Genomic DNA, 18,003 nt, shown 5'->3' on the forward strand with positions numbered 1-18,003 from the left:
CGTGCGGAGCCCTGGTCCCCGGGTTGAGCCCGCCGCGCCGGGCGGGTGCGGGGTTCGCGGAGGGGCGCGGGGCCAGGCTCGCGAGCTCCCCGCCGCCGAGGCGGGAGCAGGGCCCAACCGTTCTTAACGGTCCGGGAACCCAGACGGCGGCTGGAATCCAGTCTTCCAAAGCAAACCGCCGCCTGCGAGACCCATCGCCTTTTGGTCCCCACAGAAGACTCCCGGCTCGGGCTCTGGCGCCTGCCGCCGCTACAGGTGTCCATCAATCCCCAGGAGAGGGCGGGCCCCCGATGCCCGCGCGACCCGCAGCTCCCTTACCACGCCCTGGGAACCCGGGTCTGCCTTGGTCCACACCGCGTGTCCCAGTCTCGCCCGAGGCATGGGTCCTTCCCACAGACCCGATCTCCACCCATGATAGAGCCACTTCCATGATTGTGCCGTTGTTGAATGTTTTGAATGTCTCCAGAGCCCCGGTCTGGATATTGGAGACCGATGCACGCAAAAACTGGGAAGAGAGACAAGGGGTGGGGCACCACGCATGACGCTGTTCCCCCAATGGTCACGGGGTCGTGGAATGACATCACTCAAACAAGGGTCCAATTTCGTGTTAACAGCGACATGCTTGAGTGGTTCACACCTCACGCACCTGGGACCCCGCCTCGAGACCGCTAAACCTCCCCTAGGGCATAGGAGGCGGAAGCCTCATCCGAAATTGGCTTAGCGGTGCCCTGACAGGACTCCAAGCAGCTTCTAATTGGCTGTTGAATTCTCAGCAGGTGCAAACTCAATGAATAACATCTGCCTTCCCGAAATCTTATTGGCTAGCAGTGTGGGCCGGCTTTGGGTTCCATCCGGGTAATTGGGCATCAGCACGCAGCAACCTCCCAGTTTAGGGCAGGCCGCCGCACGATTGGTTGAGGCGGAGGGAGGTGATTGGTCCGACGGAGATCCGGGCGTTGATTGGTGCAGGCGGGCCGCGGGGGCGGGGAAGCACAGAGTGAAGCGCGGGCGTCGGAGCTCCGAGTGGCAGTGCGAAGAGGCGGACGCAGAGGCGACTTCGCTGAGGTGCGAGGCGGCGTGCTGCAGCTGACTGGAATAGCGGTAAAGCCGGGGATCGGGAGCGGAGGCTTGGGGGTGGGCGAGCCTGGGTCCGGGGCCAGGCTGGCTTCGGCGGACGGGAATGCGGAGTCGAGGAAAGGGAGCCGGCTCCCGGAGTCGTCCCGGGGGGAAGACTGGGAGTGGGGCTCCGGCGCCGGTGACAGAGCCCTGGCTGCGACTCGCTGTCCGGGGACACAGCGTTACCACTTTTGGAGTAGATGCTCTGGCCCCAGGGTTAGGCCGCAGCGAGCCACGTGCTCGAAGGCTTGCCCAACTGGGCTCCTCGACTGGCTCTTTGAGAGCCGCCATCAGTTGACTAGTTTGCCTTGTACTTGCCCCAGCCGCCTTCTTCCTTTACGCCCGGTGCGACGGCGATTGACACCGCTTGTGCGGGTGGTGGGTTTCCCATGTCCTTCCTCACGCTGTTGTTCGAGATGACCGTTGATAACTAGCACGAACCTACTCGTAGTGTCTGCAGAGGAGTTAGCGAAGTCTAGCTTTTGGCTCAAACAGAAGTTGTCCAACGAATTTTTGCTTGTCTGGGACGTTCCTATTGCTAAGACTCGTGCTCCATCACCAAGTTATCAATGTTCTCATCTCAAACGCCAGCATCGGTATACCACGTGTTCGGCCAGAAGCCTGATAGCCAGCGCCTTTGTAAATGAGTTGTGAGGTCTTGTATACTCATTAGAAGTCTAATCCAGCTGTCTCTTTCCATGACTGACACCTGGACTGGTCTGATTGGTCTCCCTGCACCTACTGTGGCTCTCGGATCAGCCAGCTGTTTGGCATGTACTATGAAGGGATCTTTGGGTTTCGATGGAAGGTCGGAGGACTGAAGAACAAAGTAGTGGAGGTTAGGATTGCAGGAGTTTGGCTGGGGGGCCAGAGAAGCATTAGATAGCCTTTGGCCTTGACTGAGAAACTCATGAAAAGAGGTGAAAGGATTTATTTGAACAAGTTAGGGAGAGACATCTCCAATCCACTGGTTCGATGCCTCAATGGCCACCGGGACAGGGCCGGGCCAAAGACCAGAACCTGGGTTAAAGCGCCGGCTGCAGTGCCAGCATCCCATATGGGTGCCGGGTCAAGTCCCGGCTGCTCCACTCCCGATCCAGCTCCTTGCTATTGGCGGATGGTGGTCGAAGTCCTTGGGCCTCTGTACCCACCTGGGAGGCAGCTCCTGGCTCAGATCGGCTCAGATCGGCCCAGCTCTGGCTGTTGCAGCCATTTGGGGAGTGAACCAGCAAATGAAAGATCCATCTCTCTGCCTTTCAAAATAAAAAAAAAAAAAAAAAAAAAAAAACCTGGAACTCCATCCTGGTCCCACAAGGGTGGCAGGGGCCCAAGGACCTGGGCCATCCTGCTTTCCCAGGCACGTTAGCAGAAAGCTGGGTTGGAAGTGGCAAACCCGGGACCCGAGTACCAGCCTTTGAATGGGATGCCAGCAGCACAGGCAGCAGCTTAAACCGCTGCCATGAGGCTTACCCCTAAAATTCCGATTTCTGTGTCCCCTCAGGATAAATTGTTGCCAGAAAGGTTGTGTGAGAGGTCATGAAGGATCAAGTTATCGCTCTTACAGGGCCAAATTTATTTGTTTCCCCAGAGTGTTTAATGCCTAGACTCCTGCTGCTGCAAAAACCTCTGACAAGCAGGAAGCTCCATGAAGGCAGTTACATTTTGACTGTTGTGTCCCAGTGGCCAAACACAACTAGTATTCAATTTTTTATTGATTTGAATGCAAGAGGTAAATGACTTGTATTTTAATGAGATAGATGGCTTTGAACTATACACCATCTAAGAAATCTGGTTCTAGCTTCTTCCAACTATGGCATCAATTGAAAATTGACACTGCCTTTACATTCTCTGTCCTAGACAGTGACTTAACCTCATAGCAGGAATTCTCCTGTCCCCATCATGCTCAACTGGTAACAAAAACTGACGCTATCTTCTATCTCCTAGTTCACTCCCTAAATGGCTGTAAACAGCTGGGACTGGGCCAGGCGGAAGCCAGGAGCCTGGAACTCTGGAACTCCATGTACTTGGGCCATCTTTTGCCCAGTAACTGGGAACTGGATCAGGGAAGTGAAGCAGCTAGGACTCAACCAGTGCTCACGGAATAGGGGCACCACAGGCAGCGACTTAACCCACTGTGCCACAACACTGGCCCCTCACTTTTTGAAGGGCCTGGCATTGTGGTGCAGTGGGTTAAGATCCTGCCTGCAATGCTGGCATCTCCCAGGGGTGTGGGTTTGAGTCTCCACTTCTCTTACAGTGTGCCTGGGAAAGCTGCAGAAAAATGACCCAAGTACTTGGGCCTCTGCCACCCACATGGGAGACTGATGGGGTTCTAGGCTGCTGGCTTTGGCCTGGCCCAGAGGCCTTTTGAGGAGTGAACCATCCAACAATGGAAGTGCTCTGTCCCTCCCTCTTTATCTGCATTTCAAGAAAACTTTATATTTTTAAAAGGTTTTTAAAATTTAAGCAATAAAAATCACCTTTGAAGCCAAACCTATTGGGAGGTGCATACGTGAATACCACCTATACATTCATAGAGTGGTAAGACTTGTATTTGCATCCTTTATCCAGAATAAAACAAAACCTCCAAAAGGAAAACAAACAGCCCTCATTAAACCTTTCTGTCTCCACCCTAAAAGGGGAGGGGGGACTAAGCAGTGTTCCCTCAGGTGTCTCCACCTAGTGATAAGGTGCTTTTGTATTTTTCTTCAGGCTAGAAGGGTGGATTGAATTCACAGCAATTGTCTACAAAAAAGGATTTGACAAAGCTCAGGGTGTTCCTGCGAAGTTTCTTGTGTTCACCAAAGCTTTCTGAGACTAGATGGAATTTAATGAGTGTATTTTAGCCTCACCAGAATAAACCAGTTTTTTTAAATTATTTGGGTTGATCTTTTATACCTAGAGGCAAATTATAATGCAGATCAGTTTTTAAAAGGCAAACTTTAATCAAGCCACATGGTGTTCTGTTCTAGGCATTGTCTTTAGATTATTTTCAAAAGATGTGCATATTGATTGGAAAGGCAGAATTGGAGAAACAGAAATGGAGATCTTGCCATACAGTGTTTTTGTTTGCTTGAAAGGCAGAGTTAGAATGGAAGAGACAGATCTTCCATCTGCTGGTTCATTCCTCAAATGGACCCAACAGCCAGAGCAGGGCCGATCCCAAACCAGGAGCTTCTTCCTTGTCTCCCACCTAGACAAGGGGCCCAAGTACTTGAACCTTCTGCTTTCCCAGGGAGCTAGATCAGAAGTGGAGCAGCCAGGACTTGGACCAAGTCCCACATGGAATGCTGCCACTGCAGACAAAGGTTGAACCTGCTACACCACGGCACCTGCCCCAACACCATGTAAATAAAGACTGGGTGGCAAAGTTGGGTAAGGTAAGAAAGAAATCTTGGATTTAGCGATATGAAGTCATTGACATTGTTGAGCAGTTAGAATGGATTGAAGAAGAAAAGTTGAAGACAAAATATTTGTCAAATTTTTGTGTATAAGAAAGAAGTGGAGTAGGTAGTAGAGTAACTGGAATCAGGAAAGGGTTTGCTTTAAGGAGGTGGATGGGTATCAGGTAAGTGACTGCTGGGATGCCTGCTATCCAGTGTCTGCATCCAGTGTTAGGAGACAAGAGGCGCTCTTGGCTCTGCAGGGACAGTGAGCAAAGATTTATTGACTGCCACAGCAGCCAGGAGCCAGTCTTCCTAGCTTCCTGGAGGAGTTGCCAGTGCCAGTCTTAAATACTCAAGTGGAATAAAAGCTAACAACCAATCAGGCAAGGACAAACCCCCTCCCCCCAGGGCTGGAATTATGATCCTATCTAGCCTGCTCCTGATAAAGCTAAAATCTATCAGAGAGGTAGGGATTGGTAATCTCTAGCCTATTCCTATGTTAAAAGCTAGCAAGCCTTCTGGGAGGAGGCCAGCATTTTTAATAGCTTTTTATTTGAAAGGCAGAGTTGGAGGGAAAGAGATCTCCATCCATTTGTTTACTCCCCAGATGATAGTAATGACCAGGAGCCTGGAACTGCAACTGGGTCTCCTGCAGGGGTGACGGGCTCAAGGACGGAGCTGCTCAGCAGCTGCTTTCCCAGGTGCATGAGCAGGAAGCTGGGTCAGAAGGGGAGTAGCCTGGATTCAAGCTCGCACTCCAACATGGGATGCCAGTGTCACAGTGGCAACTTAACCCACTGTGCCACGATGCTGGCCCCAGGTAAAGAATTTTAAATGGTTTGATATGAAATCTAAAGGTATAATTTAAATATTTGATTCATTTAATCTTGTTGCTCCTTTGTCTAAACTGATCCGTGAATAGTTCTTGTGGGTGGAAGAGTGGAGGAATTCCCTGAGGAGTGGATTGAGCTTACTGAAGCCCTGGAAGTGGGAAAGTAGGCAGTAGGATTCTTGTCAATAATACAACAACGTGAACCTATACCTTCTGCTGCCCTTACAAGTGTTAGTAAAAGTCCTTTCTTTCCCATGGCTTACTTGTTTCAGGATATAAATCGGTACAGCAAAATGTCGACCCAACGGACTGCCTGGACAAACCTTTCCACAGTTCAGAAGGTAGCCCTGGGCCTTGGGCTCCCAGCCAGTGCAACGATTGTCTATATTCTATACCGCAGATATAAAGAAAGCCGAGGTATGTAAACCCGTAGCTGCACCTGTGAGAATGTCCATACTTTCTTAAATTGCCAGACTACGTGTTGTTTGTTGGAATATGATTGACTTTATAACTTGCTCTGTTTTCTTTTAGTCTTTTTTATATACTACTGCTCTCTAATTAGTTGTTGGGTAGTTTCCCCTCCAGATTGGATAAGAATAGGACCTAGAGAATGGTTTATTTACAAATAAGTCAAATTCTGAGCCTGGTGTATACCTGAACAACTGCTGGCCTTTATTTGCAGGAATCATGACTTGGAGAAGCAGTTGGTTTAAAACCCAGCCCCCCTTCTTTGCAGAGTCTGCTTTTATCTTGAGTGTCGGCTAGATTTGGGGGAGGGCTTTTCTTAACTGCGGGGGATATTCAAGTCTGATCTAATGAGCTATGATGTGTGCAGAGGAGCGGCTGACATTTGTTGGGGAAGATGACATCGAGGTAGAGATGCGGGTTCCCCAGGAGGCTGTGAAGCTGATCATTGGCCGGCAAGGAGCCAATATTAAACAGGTACGTGTGTGTGACTGCCAATTAGCTTTCCCAGAGATTGAGTCTATTTGTTAACTTCCCTTGGACCCATATCACAACACCCATGGTATGCATGTTTAGAAAGAAAACCACAGGGGCCATCACTACATCATAGTGGGTAAAGCCATCACTTGAAGCACTGGTGTTCTATGTAGGCGTTGGTTCCAGTCCTGGCTACTCCACTTCTTATCCAGCTGCCTACTACTGGCCTGAGAAAAGCAGCAAATGTCCCAAGTGCTTGGGACCCTGCTACCCATGAGACCCGGAAGAAGCTCCTACTTCCATCTGTCCCCACCCAACTCTCTGGGGACTGAACCAGCGGACAGAGATCTGCTGTCCTTCTTTCTCTTTCAAATGAATCTTAATAAACTTCAGGAATTTCTTAGCTAACTGTTATTTTCCTTCCTGATCAGAAGTGGAGTAGCTGGGACTATGGGCATTGCAACATGGAGCTTTAACTCACTGTACCATAACAACCAACCCTTGAATGTTTGATTGGATGATTCTTTTGGTATAGGTTGAACTTTTATGGAATAAATGAACTCTCATAGGCATGACCTGACAGTAAATATTGGTTTTCCTTTGTTCTTGAAACGTCAAGGAAGAAAGGGCCAGATGTTTAGCCCAGCACTTAAGACATTTGCATCCCATGCTATAGAACCTGGGTTTGAATCCTGGCTCCTGGCCCTGACTTGATGCTAGTGCAGACTCCGGGACACTGCAGGGTTGAAACAAGTAACCGCTTCTGTGTGGGCGCACTCACTCTTTCTCTCAAATTAATTATCTTTAAAAGGGGAATGTCAAAACAATATATTTGATTTTCTAATCCAAAGGGTACTAAACACAGAGAACTGATTATGTTTTAGCTGCTGTGTGAGGTTACATTTGTCACCATTTTCCTTCCATAAGTACAAGTAATGGAAGACTGATCACAGGCCTCAGATTTAACTGAGGCCTTTGACAAATTCCATCAACCTCCAGGGTTTGTCTAGCATTAGCTGGTCCCAGATGGGAACTCTTCAGAGCCTGTTGTTATCCTCTCTGCAGCTGCGGAAACAGACTGGCGCTCGGATTGACGTGGACACGGAAGATGTGGGTGATGAGCGGGTGCTGCTCATCAGCGGCTTTCCTGTTCAAGTGTGCAAGGCCAAGGCCGCCATCCATCAGCTCCTGACGGAGAACACCCCGGTGTCCGAGCAGCTCTCCGTTCCCCAGAGATCTGTGGGCAGAATCATAGGTACCCTGAGTGGCTACGTCTGTTCCCCTTAACTTAGTCTTTACCTTCCTTTCACTTTCCCAGGGATTTTCCTGGCCTGCTCCCTCTTCTTGCTGAGGAGAAATGAAAACCAGGGATATTGACCAGAGTTTTACATCTTTACAGAGCCAATGGTGAAACCAGTGTCTCAAGTCATTGCTTGATTGAACATTACAAGAAGGTTCCAGAGGGTTCTGGTAGACATGTTTACCTCATAAATTTTTCAAGGGAAACTAGAGGTGCCATCACCCCAGCTCTTCGGAGGGCGTGTTGTTAGGGACCACCTGCCCTGCCGCCTTCCTCTTGAACACTGATACAGTTGATAGCAGAGGCAGGACCATCCTACACCCAGGGTTCTGACACACCATGCATCATAACTTTGCTGAGCTGGAACCTTCCTTAACAGTCAACAGTGGAAATTACATGAAGATAATCTAGTAAAGGGTAGATTTTATTTCTTAATAAAATGGAAAGCAGAGTATTCAATATTCTTCACATAGTAATGGTTTCATTAATTCCTCCTAGACATTGAAAATCCTACAGTCTGTTCAGTTTGGAGTGCAAACTAATCATATGCCAAAAATATGCTTTCTCTAGTAGTTATGACTGACCAGGAGGCAATGACAAGTGTTTATGAACTGTTCCCTGTAGGGAGAGGTGGTGAGACAATTCGTTCCATCTGTAAAGCTTCTGGAGCTAAAATTACCTGTGACAAAGAATCTGAGGGGACCTTACTACTATCAAGACTTATAAAAATCTCAGGAACCCAAAAAGAAGTGGCAGCAGCCAAGGTAAGTAGATGGATAGGCTTGAGTTGCATCTACAAATGCTCCATGCTGGGTCATAATTTCTGGCTGCATAGATTGATCCTTCCCTTACTTCTCACGCAGCATTTGATACTAGAGAAAGTGTCAGAAGATGAAGAACTTCGAAAGAGAATTGCCCATTCTGCAGAAACCAGAGTCCCACGCAAGCAGCCGATCAGTGTGAAAAGGGAGGAAGTGACAGAGCCAGGAGGACGTGGAGAGTTGGCTGTGTGGAAAAACACCAGTTCCAGCATGGGACAGGCTGCACCCCTGGAAGTTTCTCCCCACAAAGGAGGTGGCGACATGAGTCTTGAGCCAAAAGAGAGTTCCTGGGAGAAGCCCGTCGATGGCCAGGACCAGGACAGTCCAGAGATGGCCATGTTTCAAAGTAAGTGACAAAGAGGGAACCCTTCTTAGCCATGTGAGCAATAGGAATTCTGGTTTACGTGACCCCAAATAGAAAGCAACTAGCTTGTTTTCATGCTGTACTTTAAGGTGCCATCACAGGTAGTATTGGATGCATACTAAGCATGAATAAAACTTTCTGAATAGAAACCAGCTAGTGGTGATGGAAATAGATGGAGATATGCTGACACTGGAAACCAGTCATACATCAAGCAGTTTACATGATACTTTGAAATACATTTTAAGGAAGTAAAATTATATCAGTTTTTATTGGGTCTGGGGACAGCTGTTTGATTAAAATCATTACTATTCAAGAATGAATAGGTCATAGCTTATGTGTACAGAGGCGGCACTGGCTTGGCAGGGAAGATTGAGGGACTTGGGCTCACAAGTCAGTGGTAGAATGAAATCTGAAACAGGTTGTGCCTGTACTGATCACTGCTGCAGGTAGCAAATGGAGGATTTTTCTCCCTATGGAGATAATGGGAATACCTGGCGTGTAAATTAATAGGAATGTAAAATGTTGGTTTATTGTCCAGTTGACCTTCCAGCCATTTTTAAAATGGCTAATGGTGGGCCACCAGTACTTTGTCATGCCCAATGCAGCATCCCCATTCCAACTAGAGATGGTTCTGATGCGGCTGCTCTCCTTATCCCTGTGTTCAGTTCCTAGTCCCGACTTCAGTTTCTATCCAGATGAGTATCTGGACGTCTATGTCACAGCTTCTGAACACCCTAACCACTTTTGGATCCAAATCCTTGGCGCCCGAAACATGCAGTTGAAAAAGCTCATCAAAGAGATGAGCCAGTATTATGACAAAAGTCCGGTAAGTTGCCGTAGTGACAAGTGATTTTATTTTCCTGTGGGGGCAACCATGTGCTTCCTGGTATTCCCTGTTTATATATTAGCCTACCATTTCATAACTCTACCACCTCATACTCTTCATTCCTGTGTATAGCTTGAGGACTTGAAAGCAAATGTGGGAGACATCGTAGCAGCAACTTTGCCTCAAACCACTAACTGGTTTCGAGCCAGAGTCGCTGACATTATGGAGAATGGGAACTTGGACCTCTACTTTGTTGACTATGGAGATAATGGAGAATGTTCACTGACGGATATCAGAGCTCTCAGGTCAGTGTGGGGCCAGGGTGTGATTGGCTGGAATAGACTTTGAACTCGGCCCTAGGCATCTAGTAGTGGGCTGTTGGAAGGGCACCTGTTTACATAGAGCAGATCTTCCCACACAGGATTACTTGGTTCTGTCTAAAACCAGGAAATACAGGAAGGCCTTTCTGGCCCTGTGATATCTTTCTTACTCCTTCCCCCTCTCTTCTATTTCTGAGGTAAGAGATAGCTCTTACCTTACAGCAGATATCTGCTGCTTCATTCTCAATGCTTTGGACCAAAAAAGTTGAACCAAAAAGCAGGAGTCTGGTAGTGGATCTGGGTTTCCCACATGGGTGGCAGGGACCCAGCTAGAGTCAGAGCTGGAATCTAGACCAGAGCCAGGACTTGAACCCTGCTTCTTAAGTTGGATGAGGGTGTCCGAAGTGGCAATGGCTTAACTGCTGCACCAAAGCTTGCCCATAGCATTCTAACTTCAGTTTCTTCCACTTTAGGAGTGATTTCCTGAGCCTGCCATTCCAAGCAATAGAGTGCAGTCTGGCAGGGGTCGCCCCAGTAGGTAAGTTGGTCACACTGACTACTGTCTCCAAATGGGACGTCTATACAGCAGGTGGAAGTCTCACGCATTTTAGTTCTGTGGGCTCAGCTGGCTTTTCCTTACCAGCTTTAGAAAGCAGCTGAAACTTGTCTGGAAGGCAGCCTGGCTTCCTGAACAGAAAGGGGGTGGTTCCCTCCAGGGTATAACCCCTTCCCATTCTGAGACGATCCTGCCTCAATCTTTCCCCAGGTGAACAATGGGAGGAGGAGGCTATGGATGAGTTTGACAGACTCTCCTACTGCTGTGAGTGGAAGCCCATGGTGGCCAAGATTTCAAGCTATGTCCAGAGTGGGATGTCAACCTGGCCAGAGATTTACCTTTATGACACTAGTGATGGGAAGGTAAGACTAGGATTCACTCACTACTCACTGTTGTATCTTCTGCTTTCATTGCCTCCTTTGTTTCTCAGAAATGTGTCTGTTTCCTACTGTGTAAGATCCTGGTCACTATCCCACCCAAGAAGTGTCTTAAAGTGTTCTAGTTCTGCCCTGTTTCCTCACGTCTTCCCTTACAGAGAGAATATTCGCTTTTTGTTTCTCTTCTCAGGAAATTGACGTTGGGCTAGAATTGATTCGCAAAGGATATGCAGTTGAGGTTCCTGAATACATGGATGACAACGAGGATGACCCAGACATGTTGAAGGATGGGGTGAGCCAGCCAGTAGGGTCCCTTTAGGGCACATCTTCCAAAAAACATGGGCTGAACAGACAATGCTTCCACTTAGGACCTTGGTTGGCTTTCCTAAGGACTGAGTTGCTCCATTAATGGGTCAAAATGGGCAACATCGCTTTTGCACAATGACAGTGATCTCTCCCACCAGCCAATACATTTTTTAAAAATTACTTATTTGAAAGGCAGAGTTAGGCAGAGAGAGGTCTTCCATCCACTGGTTCACTCCCCAAATGGCAGCAACGGCTGGAGCTGGGTCGATCCCAAGCCAGAGCTTCTTCCAGGTCTCCCACATGGGTGCAGGGGCCCAAGCACTTGGGCCATCTTCTGCTTCCCCAACAGCCAATACATTCTTCCTTCTCTTCACCGCCTCAGGCCGCGGAGACAGACGCCTCTCTCGGGAGCATGCCCACAGAGACCCAGAAGAGCCCTGGAGAGGTGGCACACACTCTCTCCTGCCTCAGCTTATCAGGTACATTTCCTTCCTTATAGCATCTTGCTCAGACTCTCCAATAGCAAGGTTAAGGTTTGGTTCTTAGGTCACTGAGCCCCAAGAGACCCATTTTTCTCTTGGGCCTTACCAGCAGTACCTGCTGGAACATCTAACTTTCTCATTTCTGCCCAACAGAAGCTGCCTCTATGTCTGAGGATAACCTTGAAGAGGACTGCTTGCTCTGAAGTCTGGACTTCAGCTGGCACCACCGTCTGCTTTGCTTTGTGAGTGGAGCTGTCATCTCTAGAAGCAACAACAGCAAGGCCCTTGCCTTTGCTGCAGTGTAACTTGGCTTTCACATTGAGCTCTGTTTTTGTGTCTTTGGCAGGATCTGGTTGTCTGCAGAGGAATTTGTGATAAGAGATCCAGCAGTCTTTCCTGCATTGCACAAGTGTTCTGGCTTGCTGTGGACCACGTTCATTTTCTCCTATTGGACTACCAGAAAGAGTGGGGCAGAGGGGAGACACATCCCCTCCACACTCCGTACTCCGCTCCCTCAGTGAACATGGATGCGTTCTTTCCGGGCTCTTCCATGCCCCTGCCCCTTGTAATGTGTGTTAGCTGCAAGGCTGTGTCCTCGTCCAAGCTGGGAAGCAGCCAGGGTTTGCTCGTTTCAAGTATGATTCTGCAGATGTCCGACACCCCATCAGGTGTCTCTGGTTAGGGGAAGTGTTTGAGTGGCAGACTCAAAGCTGGGAACTCAACTGCAGGAGTCAGGAGGTAAAGGCCACAATCACCTCGATTCCATAAGATAGCGTCAGGAAGTGGGAAAACTGCCTCCCAGCCCCAGCTGATGTTATTACTGACAGGTTTTTGAAATAGTGCTATTTCTCTGTAAAATTTTAGTTGAGTAGGAGAGAGGAAACTCAGGAAAATTTCTAAATTGCTAGTGCAATATCTGTATATATCCAGAGAGAAAGAACCTATCTACTTCTGTTTAAATCATTTTGGGAATCCTTTGCTAAATAAAGTCCTCAAACCTACATGAAACAAGTGTTGACTTAATTAAATGGCGTCAATGTTGCTCTTTATATAAGCAGTCTTGTAAGGGAAGAGAAATGGTGTTTGAAAAGGTAATGACCGGGTGGGAGCAGACATGTGGATGGAGTTAGCCTGACCTGGTGAAAAATGCCAACGGCCTCACAGGGAGGTGCCCATCTCTGAAACAAGTATCTCTACCACATACACATTCAAGATTTGAAGGGTGGGGGTTACCAGACTCAACAGCGTGGCTTTGGTCAGGCAGAAGTTAGGAACCTGGAACTCTTAGTGGGAGGACTGAAGCGCTTAGCCGTCTTAGGCTGTTCCCCCAGGCACTTCAGCTGGGTCAGAAGTGGAACAGCTGGAACTTGAACCATACCCACTAAGGACTCATGCAGGTCACTTTAAGGCAGAGTTAGAGATGGATCTTCCACCCACTGGTTGACTCCTCAAACGGCTGGGCCAGGCTCTCCTGTAGTAGCCAACCCTGCTCAGATGCTGTAACTGAGGACTCCAAGGCGCTCGGTTTGACAGTGTTGGCAGCGGAGAGCTCACTGAGGCACAGCTGCTGCTATAACTGCAGCTTTGAGGCCATCCAGTCCTCCGTTTTCTTGGCTCCTTAGAGAGTTTTTCCTTCAAGTACCTCCCGTCTCCCCAGACTCTCAACTGTGGGAAATTGGAGCCTCTTTCCTACCTGCAATTTGCAACTGCAGAGGAAACTGCAAAGGGCTTTCAGTCTTGTTCCATGAGTTTCCTGTCCTCCGCCCAGTACTACCTCTTGTCTGTTGATACTCCCCTTGGGTGAAGGGATCCCATGTATCTGATTTTTTTTTTCCTCTGGTCAAAGAAATTGGTGCTTATTTCCAATTTAGGCTGACACAATGGATGAAAACAGGGCTTTTTGAACTCCCTAATTGGTCCTTACCTTGGCAGGTGCTCAGGTAAATGGTCTGAAGAAATGAGGAAATAGTTTGGGGGTGGGGAAGGTCAAGGGAGCCTCTTAATCGCCCTTCCCTCTGGTTCCGACCCCTCTGTTTTCACTCTGTCCTACAGTGAGTTCAGCTCCGTCAGATTCACGTTCCACTCCAGCCAAGATTACAACCCCCGTTCACCCCCAAGAAACAGAGCACTTGTGCTTGCACTAGTCTTTATTCCTAGGATGGATGGGATGTCCAGAATCACATCCCAGGCCCCTGGTTCCCATGGCAGGGCTCCAGCCCCTCATATCGCTGGAGTAAGCATGTTAGGGAGGCCCGCCGGGCAGGTGGCCAAGGTCCCTCTCCAGGGGATACACCATAAAGATGACCTTGTCCCAGCGAGGGAGGGCGGGGTGGTCTGGTCTGACCAACTCAAAGCCCATGTAGCTGAAGGCCCGCAACAGGGCTCCTGTGAAAGAAGGAAGCAGACTGTTAGACTCTGGGTTGTGTGTGGAGCCCCCCACCCCACCCCCCGTACTTGGTTGCTTTAGTAGGGAGAGGCCCCCAGGAAGCTGGGTAGCACAGGCATTAGCATTTGCTCTGGAGTCAACAGACCTGGGCTCTGATCCTCTGTAGAATGTTCTTTGAGTTAACTTGTACTTCAGTTTTCTCATTTGTACAAGTGGGAGTCAAAACCTGCCTCACATAATTTATGATCAAATGAAATGTTTATGAAGTATTTAACCCATGTTGGTGTAGTAAGTTCTGAGATGGTGTCTGTGAAGAACGGCTTGCTCATGTGTTATATCCAGCAAAATGTAAACTTGAGGGAGGAGACCATAGTTTCTACAACATATGTTCCAAGCATCTGGGTTAACATGTTCCTAGCCTCCTGCCTGACACTGTACTACACTGTAGGTGCTTGATGGATTTGACACTCTCTGCCCTGACCACATCCCTTGAAAGGGCTTTGTGCCATTCACCCCGTCCGCTCTGGCCTGATCCTGCCTGTGGGGACTTCCTGCCAGTCCCAGGGTGACCTGACTGAGGAGGCTGCAAGGTGCCTTGATTTTCTGTAGGGGAGGAGGGAGCGGGATTCCTGCAGAGGGAAGGGAGCTGCCCGCTGCTAAAGCGCAAAGAGCAAGGAAGGCCAGCAGACCACCTCTGTCGTTACGATTGTTGGGGAAGTTCACAAACACGGAGTCCACATTGGTCTTCTCCTCCACGTACTCCAGGGTTGCCGTCAGACTAGGGGCCAGAGAGACAGACACGGTTAATGAAATGTTCGCTCAACTCAGACTCCAGGACACCCGCCAGAGCAGAAGAAATCTTCCTGGTCAGGTTTTTCTGAAGTCCAAGAATTATACCCCACCAGCTTGTGAGGTTCAAGCCACAGAAGGGGTGGGTCCAAGGAGAAGGCGCTACTGTTAAGACAAACAGCTGGACAACACCTCCTGTTATTGAACCATTCCTGAGAGTCCAGCCACGTTCCGTAGGCTATCATCCCCTCAACCCCAGACCCTCGCTCGCAGGCTTGGCCATGTGCCAATTCCTGAATCGGCCTCACTCAGGGCAGGGTGAGATCCCACACCTCTTTCTCTCACACTCTCCCAGCCATGTTCAGCCACCTCTCTCTGTTGCCTTGATCCAAGGCCCGATATGGGATATCCAGGAAGAGTCGATGGTCACAAAGAAGGCCGTGCCAGTGGGCAGAGGTCTGGGGGGTGAGGCGGAAGTGGAAGTCTAATTGTACTGGGTCCTGGTGGAGCAGGGGGTCAGTTGTCAGCACCGTCAGGTTCCCAGCCTGGAAAAGGAGCAGACATGAGAGCAGCAGTCTCCAGCTTCCGTGCCCACCTAGTCCTCAAGTCAGACCTTAGGCAGACTTGACTGTGCCTGAGAAAGAAGAAAGGTGGCAGCCTGGGAGAACTGGAGCCAAGGTTTTAGAAGTGCAACACAATCCCTTAGCCCTAGGAACAGACAGCACCCCTGTCAGGGAGTTCTCCTTAGCTGGAGTTAAGCCTGTTGCTGCCTGCTAACCTCACCCCGGGGCCTCGCTAAGCCATTCAGAAACTTACAAACGTTTACATAGGACAGCTTGATTAGACAAAGCTTCATCATGCATTCCCCTTCTCACTGATATTACTCCCACTTTTTCCATCATAGGGCTTTGTCTGAATTCTCCCATTTCTCATTAAAATGCAGAGGTCACAACCAGGGATGTTATCACAATAGGTAACACCAGGGCAGGTACAAGAGTTTTGGGTTCTAGACCCACCATCTCAGACCTAAACACCTTTGTGTCCCAGAAGTCCTGATACAGTCTGTTCCACCTTTGTCACCACTGCCCCCTCCCCAACCCTGCTTTTCATACCAGCTGGAGGACCTGGACTTAAGCTCTCTGGGCGAGAATTGCTGTGAGCTCTGAGCTCCTATCTACCTCTTACTCCCTGGGATTTGTTTTCCAGCTATTCTGTTCTGCAAGGTGCCATAACCAGAAGCAAGGAAGCTGCTCTGTCACACACCAGCTCAGTCTGCTTACTGAGTACAGTTCTTTAAGCTGGTCGTGATCTTCTCCCTGCTCGGTGCGTCTGCCCCCCTGGAGACCTGCGAGGGACTCAGGAGCACTGGAGGCAGCAACGGGGCCGGAGAGTCAAGTCCTCCTCTTCCTTATAGGTGATGCTGGTTGGGAAAGAGAGACCCAGATGAGTTAATCTCAGAGTCTGAGAGGGACAGAGATGTATCACTTCCTGACACACAGGCCCCGCTCTGGAGCCATCCTCTGTATTTCCTGTTGAGGAGCCTGTTTCCACACCAGTGAGATAGAAAAATCCTCAAGTTCCACTGTCATTCCTTGCCACTTGCAAAGTTCTTTCAAATCCTTTTTTACGTTTTTCCCTACAAGTTTCTATGAGCGAGGAATAATGGGGATGAGGACACGCACCTTTTATAACACCAAGGCAGCATCTTCTCCCGGAGGGTGAGCCGGTATTTGTAACAGTAAAGGTAGTAGGCGTACGGGGACCAGATCGGGTAGAGGTAGTTCCGTGTTCTTCCCCTCTTGATATAAGAGAGGGAGTAGAGAGAGGGGCGGCACCTGTTACAAGGCAGTTTCTCTGTTCAGTGCCTCCCTGCGGCAAAGTGAGGTTCAGGGCTGGGCGTCGGAGGATCAAGCAGCCTGGTGCCTTTGTGACCCGGGAGGGCACTATGACATACACGACGTGTCAGCCCTATGTCACTTCTGCTTCCCTGCCCCGCCCTACCTCTGTAACCAAGGCTCATGCTCAACCCACACCTTACGAGTGCCTAAAATACTTTCAAACTTCTGTACTAGTTGGCAAAGATCCTTGGCTGAACAGTTTTTATGTCTACCTGTCCTGGCCCCTCCTGGGGCACCCCCCCTTCCCTTGAAAATCCAGCCCCTAAAGAGGTGGTGTCTGAGACTGCCAAAGGCTCCCAGGGCCCTGCCCAACACTGACCTGATTAGTTGTTTCTCGTTCCGATCAATTAAATCTTTTTATCATTATTATTATTTTTAAAGATTTATTTGTTTATTTGAAAGTCAGAGTTACACAGAGAGAGGAGAGGCAGAGAGAGAGAGAGGTCTTCGTGTGATGGTTCACTCCCCAGATGGCCACCATGGCCGGAGATGCACTGATCCAAAGCTAGGAGCCAGGAGCTTCTTCCAGGTCTCCCACGTGGGTGCAGGGGCCCAAAGACTTGGGCCATATCCTACTGCTTTCCCAGGCCATAGCAGAGAGCTGGATGGGAAGAGGAGCAGCCAGGACTAGAACTGGCGCCCATATGGGATGCCGGCACTTTAGGCCATGGCATTAACCCACTGTGCCACTGCACCAGTCCTTCCTTCCTTCCTTCCTTCCTTCCTTCCTTCCTTCCTTCCTTCCTTCCTTCCTTCCATTCTGATCACTATGAACTGGAGAATTAAGACAGATCTGGGGGCCGGTGCATGGCGCAGTAGATTAATCCTCCTCCTCTGGCACTGGCATCCCATGGGCGCCAGTTTTAGTCCCGGCTGCTCCTCTTCCAATCCAGCTCTCTGCTATTGCCTGGGAAAGCAGCAGGATATGGCCCAAGTGCTTGGGCCCCTGCACCCATGTGGGAGACTGGGAAGAAGCACCTGGCTCCTGGCTTCGGATCAGCACAGCTCTGGCTGTTGTGGCCATTTGGGGAGTGAACCAACAGAAGAACAACTTTTCTCTCTGTCTCTCCTTCCCACTGTCTCTACCTCTCAAATAAAATCACTTTAAAAAGAGAGAGAGAGAGAGAGAGAGAGAGAGAGAGAGAGATCTGTTGGGAGACTATTGAAATTATCCAAGAAACAGAATTCTTTAAGATTTATTTATTTGAAAAGCAGAGTTAGAGAGAAAAAGAGAGAAAGGGTGGGAGAGAGATCGATCCTCCATCTGCTGGTTCACTCCCCAAACGGCCACAACCACCAGGG

The 18,003-nt window shown here is 49.3% G+C and overlaps 2 protein-coding genes across 3 annotated transcripts; one reads left to right on the plus strand and one right to left on the minus strand.

Moving 5' to 3' along the window:
* The first annotated feature begins 136 nt into the window (after window positions 1-136).
* TDRKH (tudor and KH domain containing) lies at window positions 137-12,629 on the plus strand. Of its 2 annotated transcripts, XM_002715544.5 has the most exons (15): window positions 137-1,101; window positions 4,352-4,496; window positions 5,607-5,751; window positions 6,170-6,276; window positions 7,342-7,531; window positions 8,201-8,340; window positions 8,440-8,743; window positions 9,427-9,587; window positions 9,720-9,892; window positions 10,381-10,445; window positions 10,674-10,825; window positions 11,031-11,132; window positions 11,529-11,625; window positions 11,782-11,870; window positions 11,975-12,629. In XM_002715544.5, the coding sequence occupies exons 2-14, from the start codon at window positions 4,404-4,406 to the stop codon at window positions 11,829-11,831; spliced, it is 1,779 nt and encodes a 592-aa protein (XP_002715590.2). In that variant the 5' UTR covers window positions 137-1,101; window positions 4,352-4,403; the 3' UTR covers window positions 11,832-11,870; window positions 11,975-12,629. The 2 variants fall into 2 exon arrangements, with proteins under 2 accessions (XP_002715590.2, XP_069933812.1); XM_070077711.1 differs by lacking the exon at window positions 4,352-4,496.
* Window positions 12,630-13,760: 1,131 nt separating this feature from the next.
* On the minus strand, window positions 13,761-16,713 carry OAZ3 (ornithine decarboxylase antizyme 3). The gene is given in 5 exon segments (NM_001291987.1): window positions 13,761-14,013; window positions 14,707-14,792; window positions 15,173-15,348; window positions 16,084-16,223; window positions 16,486-16,713. Coding segments are annotated over 5 exon segments (711 nt in total). The 5' UTR covers window positions 16,653-16,713; the 3' UTR covers window positions 13,761-13,870.
* Between the last annotated feature and the right edge of the window lie 1,290 nt (window positions 16,714-18,003).

This window comes from Oryctolagus cuniculus, chromosome 7 (assembly GCF_964237555.1).
Source record: "Oryctolagus cuniculus chromosome 7, mOryCun1.1, whole genome shotgun sequence".
NCBI lineage: Eukaryota > Metazoa > Chordata > Mammalia > Lagomorpha > Leporidae > Oryctolagus > Oryctolagus cuniculus.

Bases quoted from the DNA above. Each gene is read 5' to 3' on its own strand.
- TDRKH (XM_002715544.5), top strand. From the start codon at position 4,404: ATGCTGCCACTGCAGACAAAGGTTGAACCTGCTACACCACGGCACCTG. The intron at 8,341-8,439 runs GTAAGTAGATGG...CTTCTCACGCAG, and splicing joins AAGAAGTGGCAGCAGCCAAG to CATTTGATACTAGAGAAAGT. The intron at 8,744-9,426 runs GTAAGTGACAAA...CCCTGTGTTCAG, and splicing joins AGAGATGGCCATGTTTCAAA to TTCCTAGTCCCGACTTCAGT.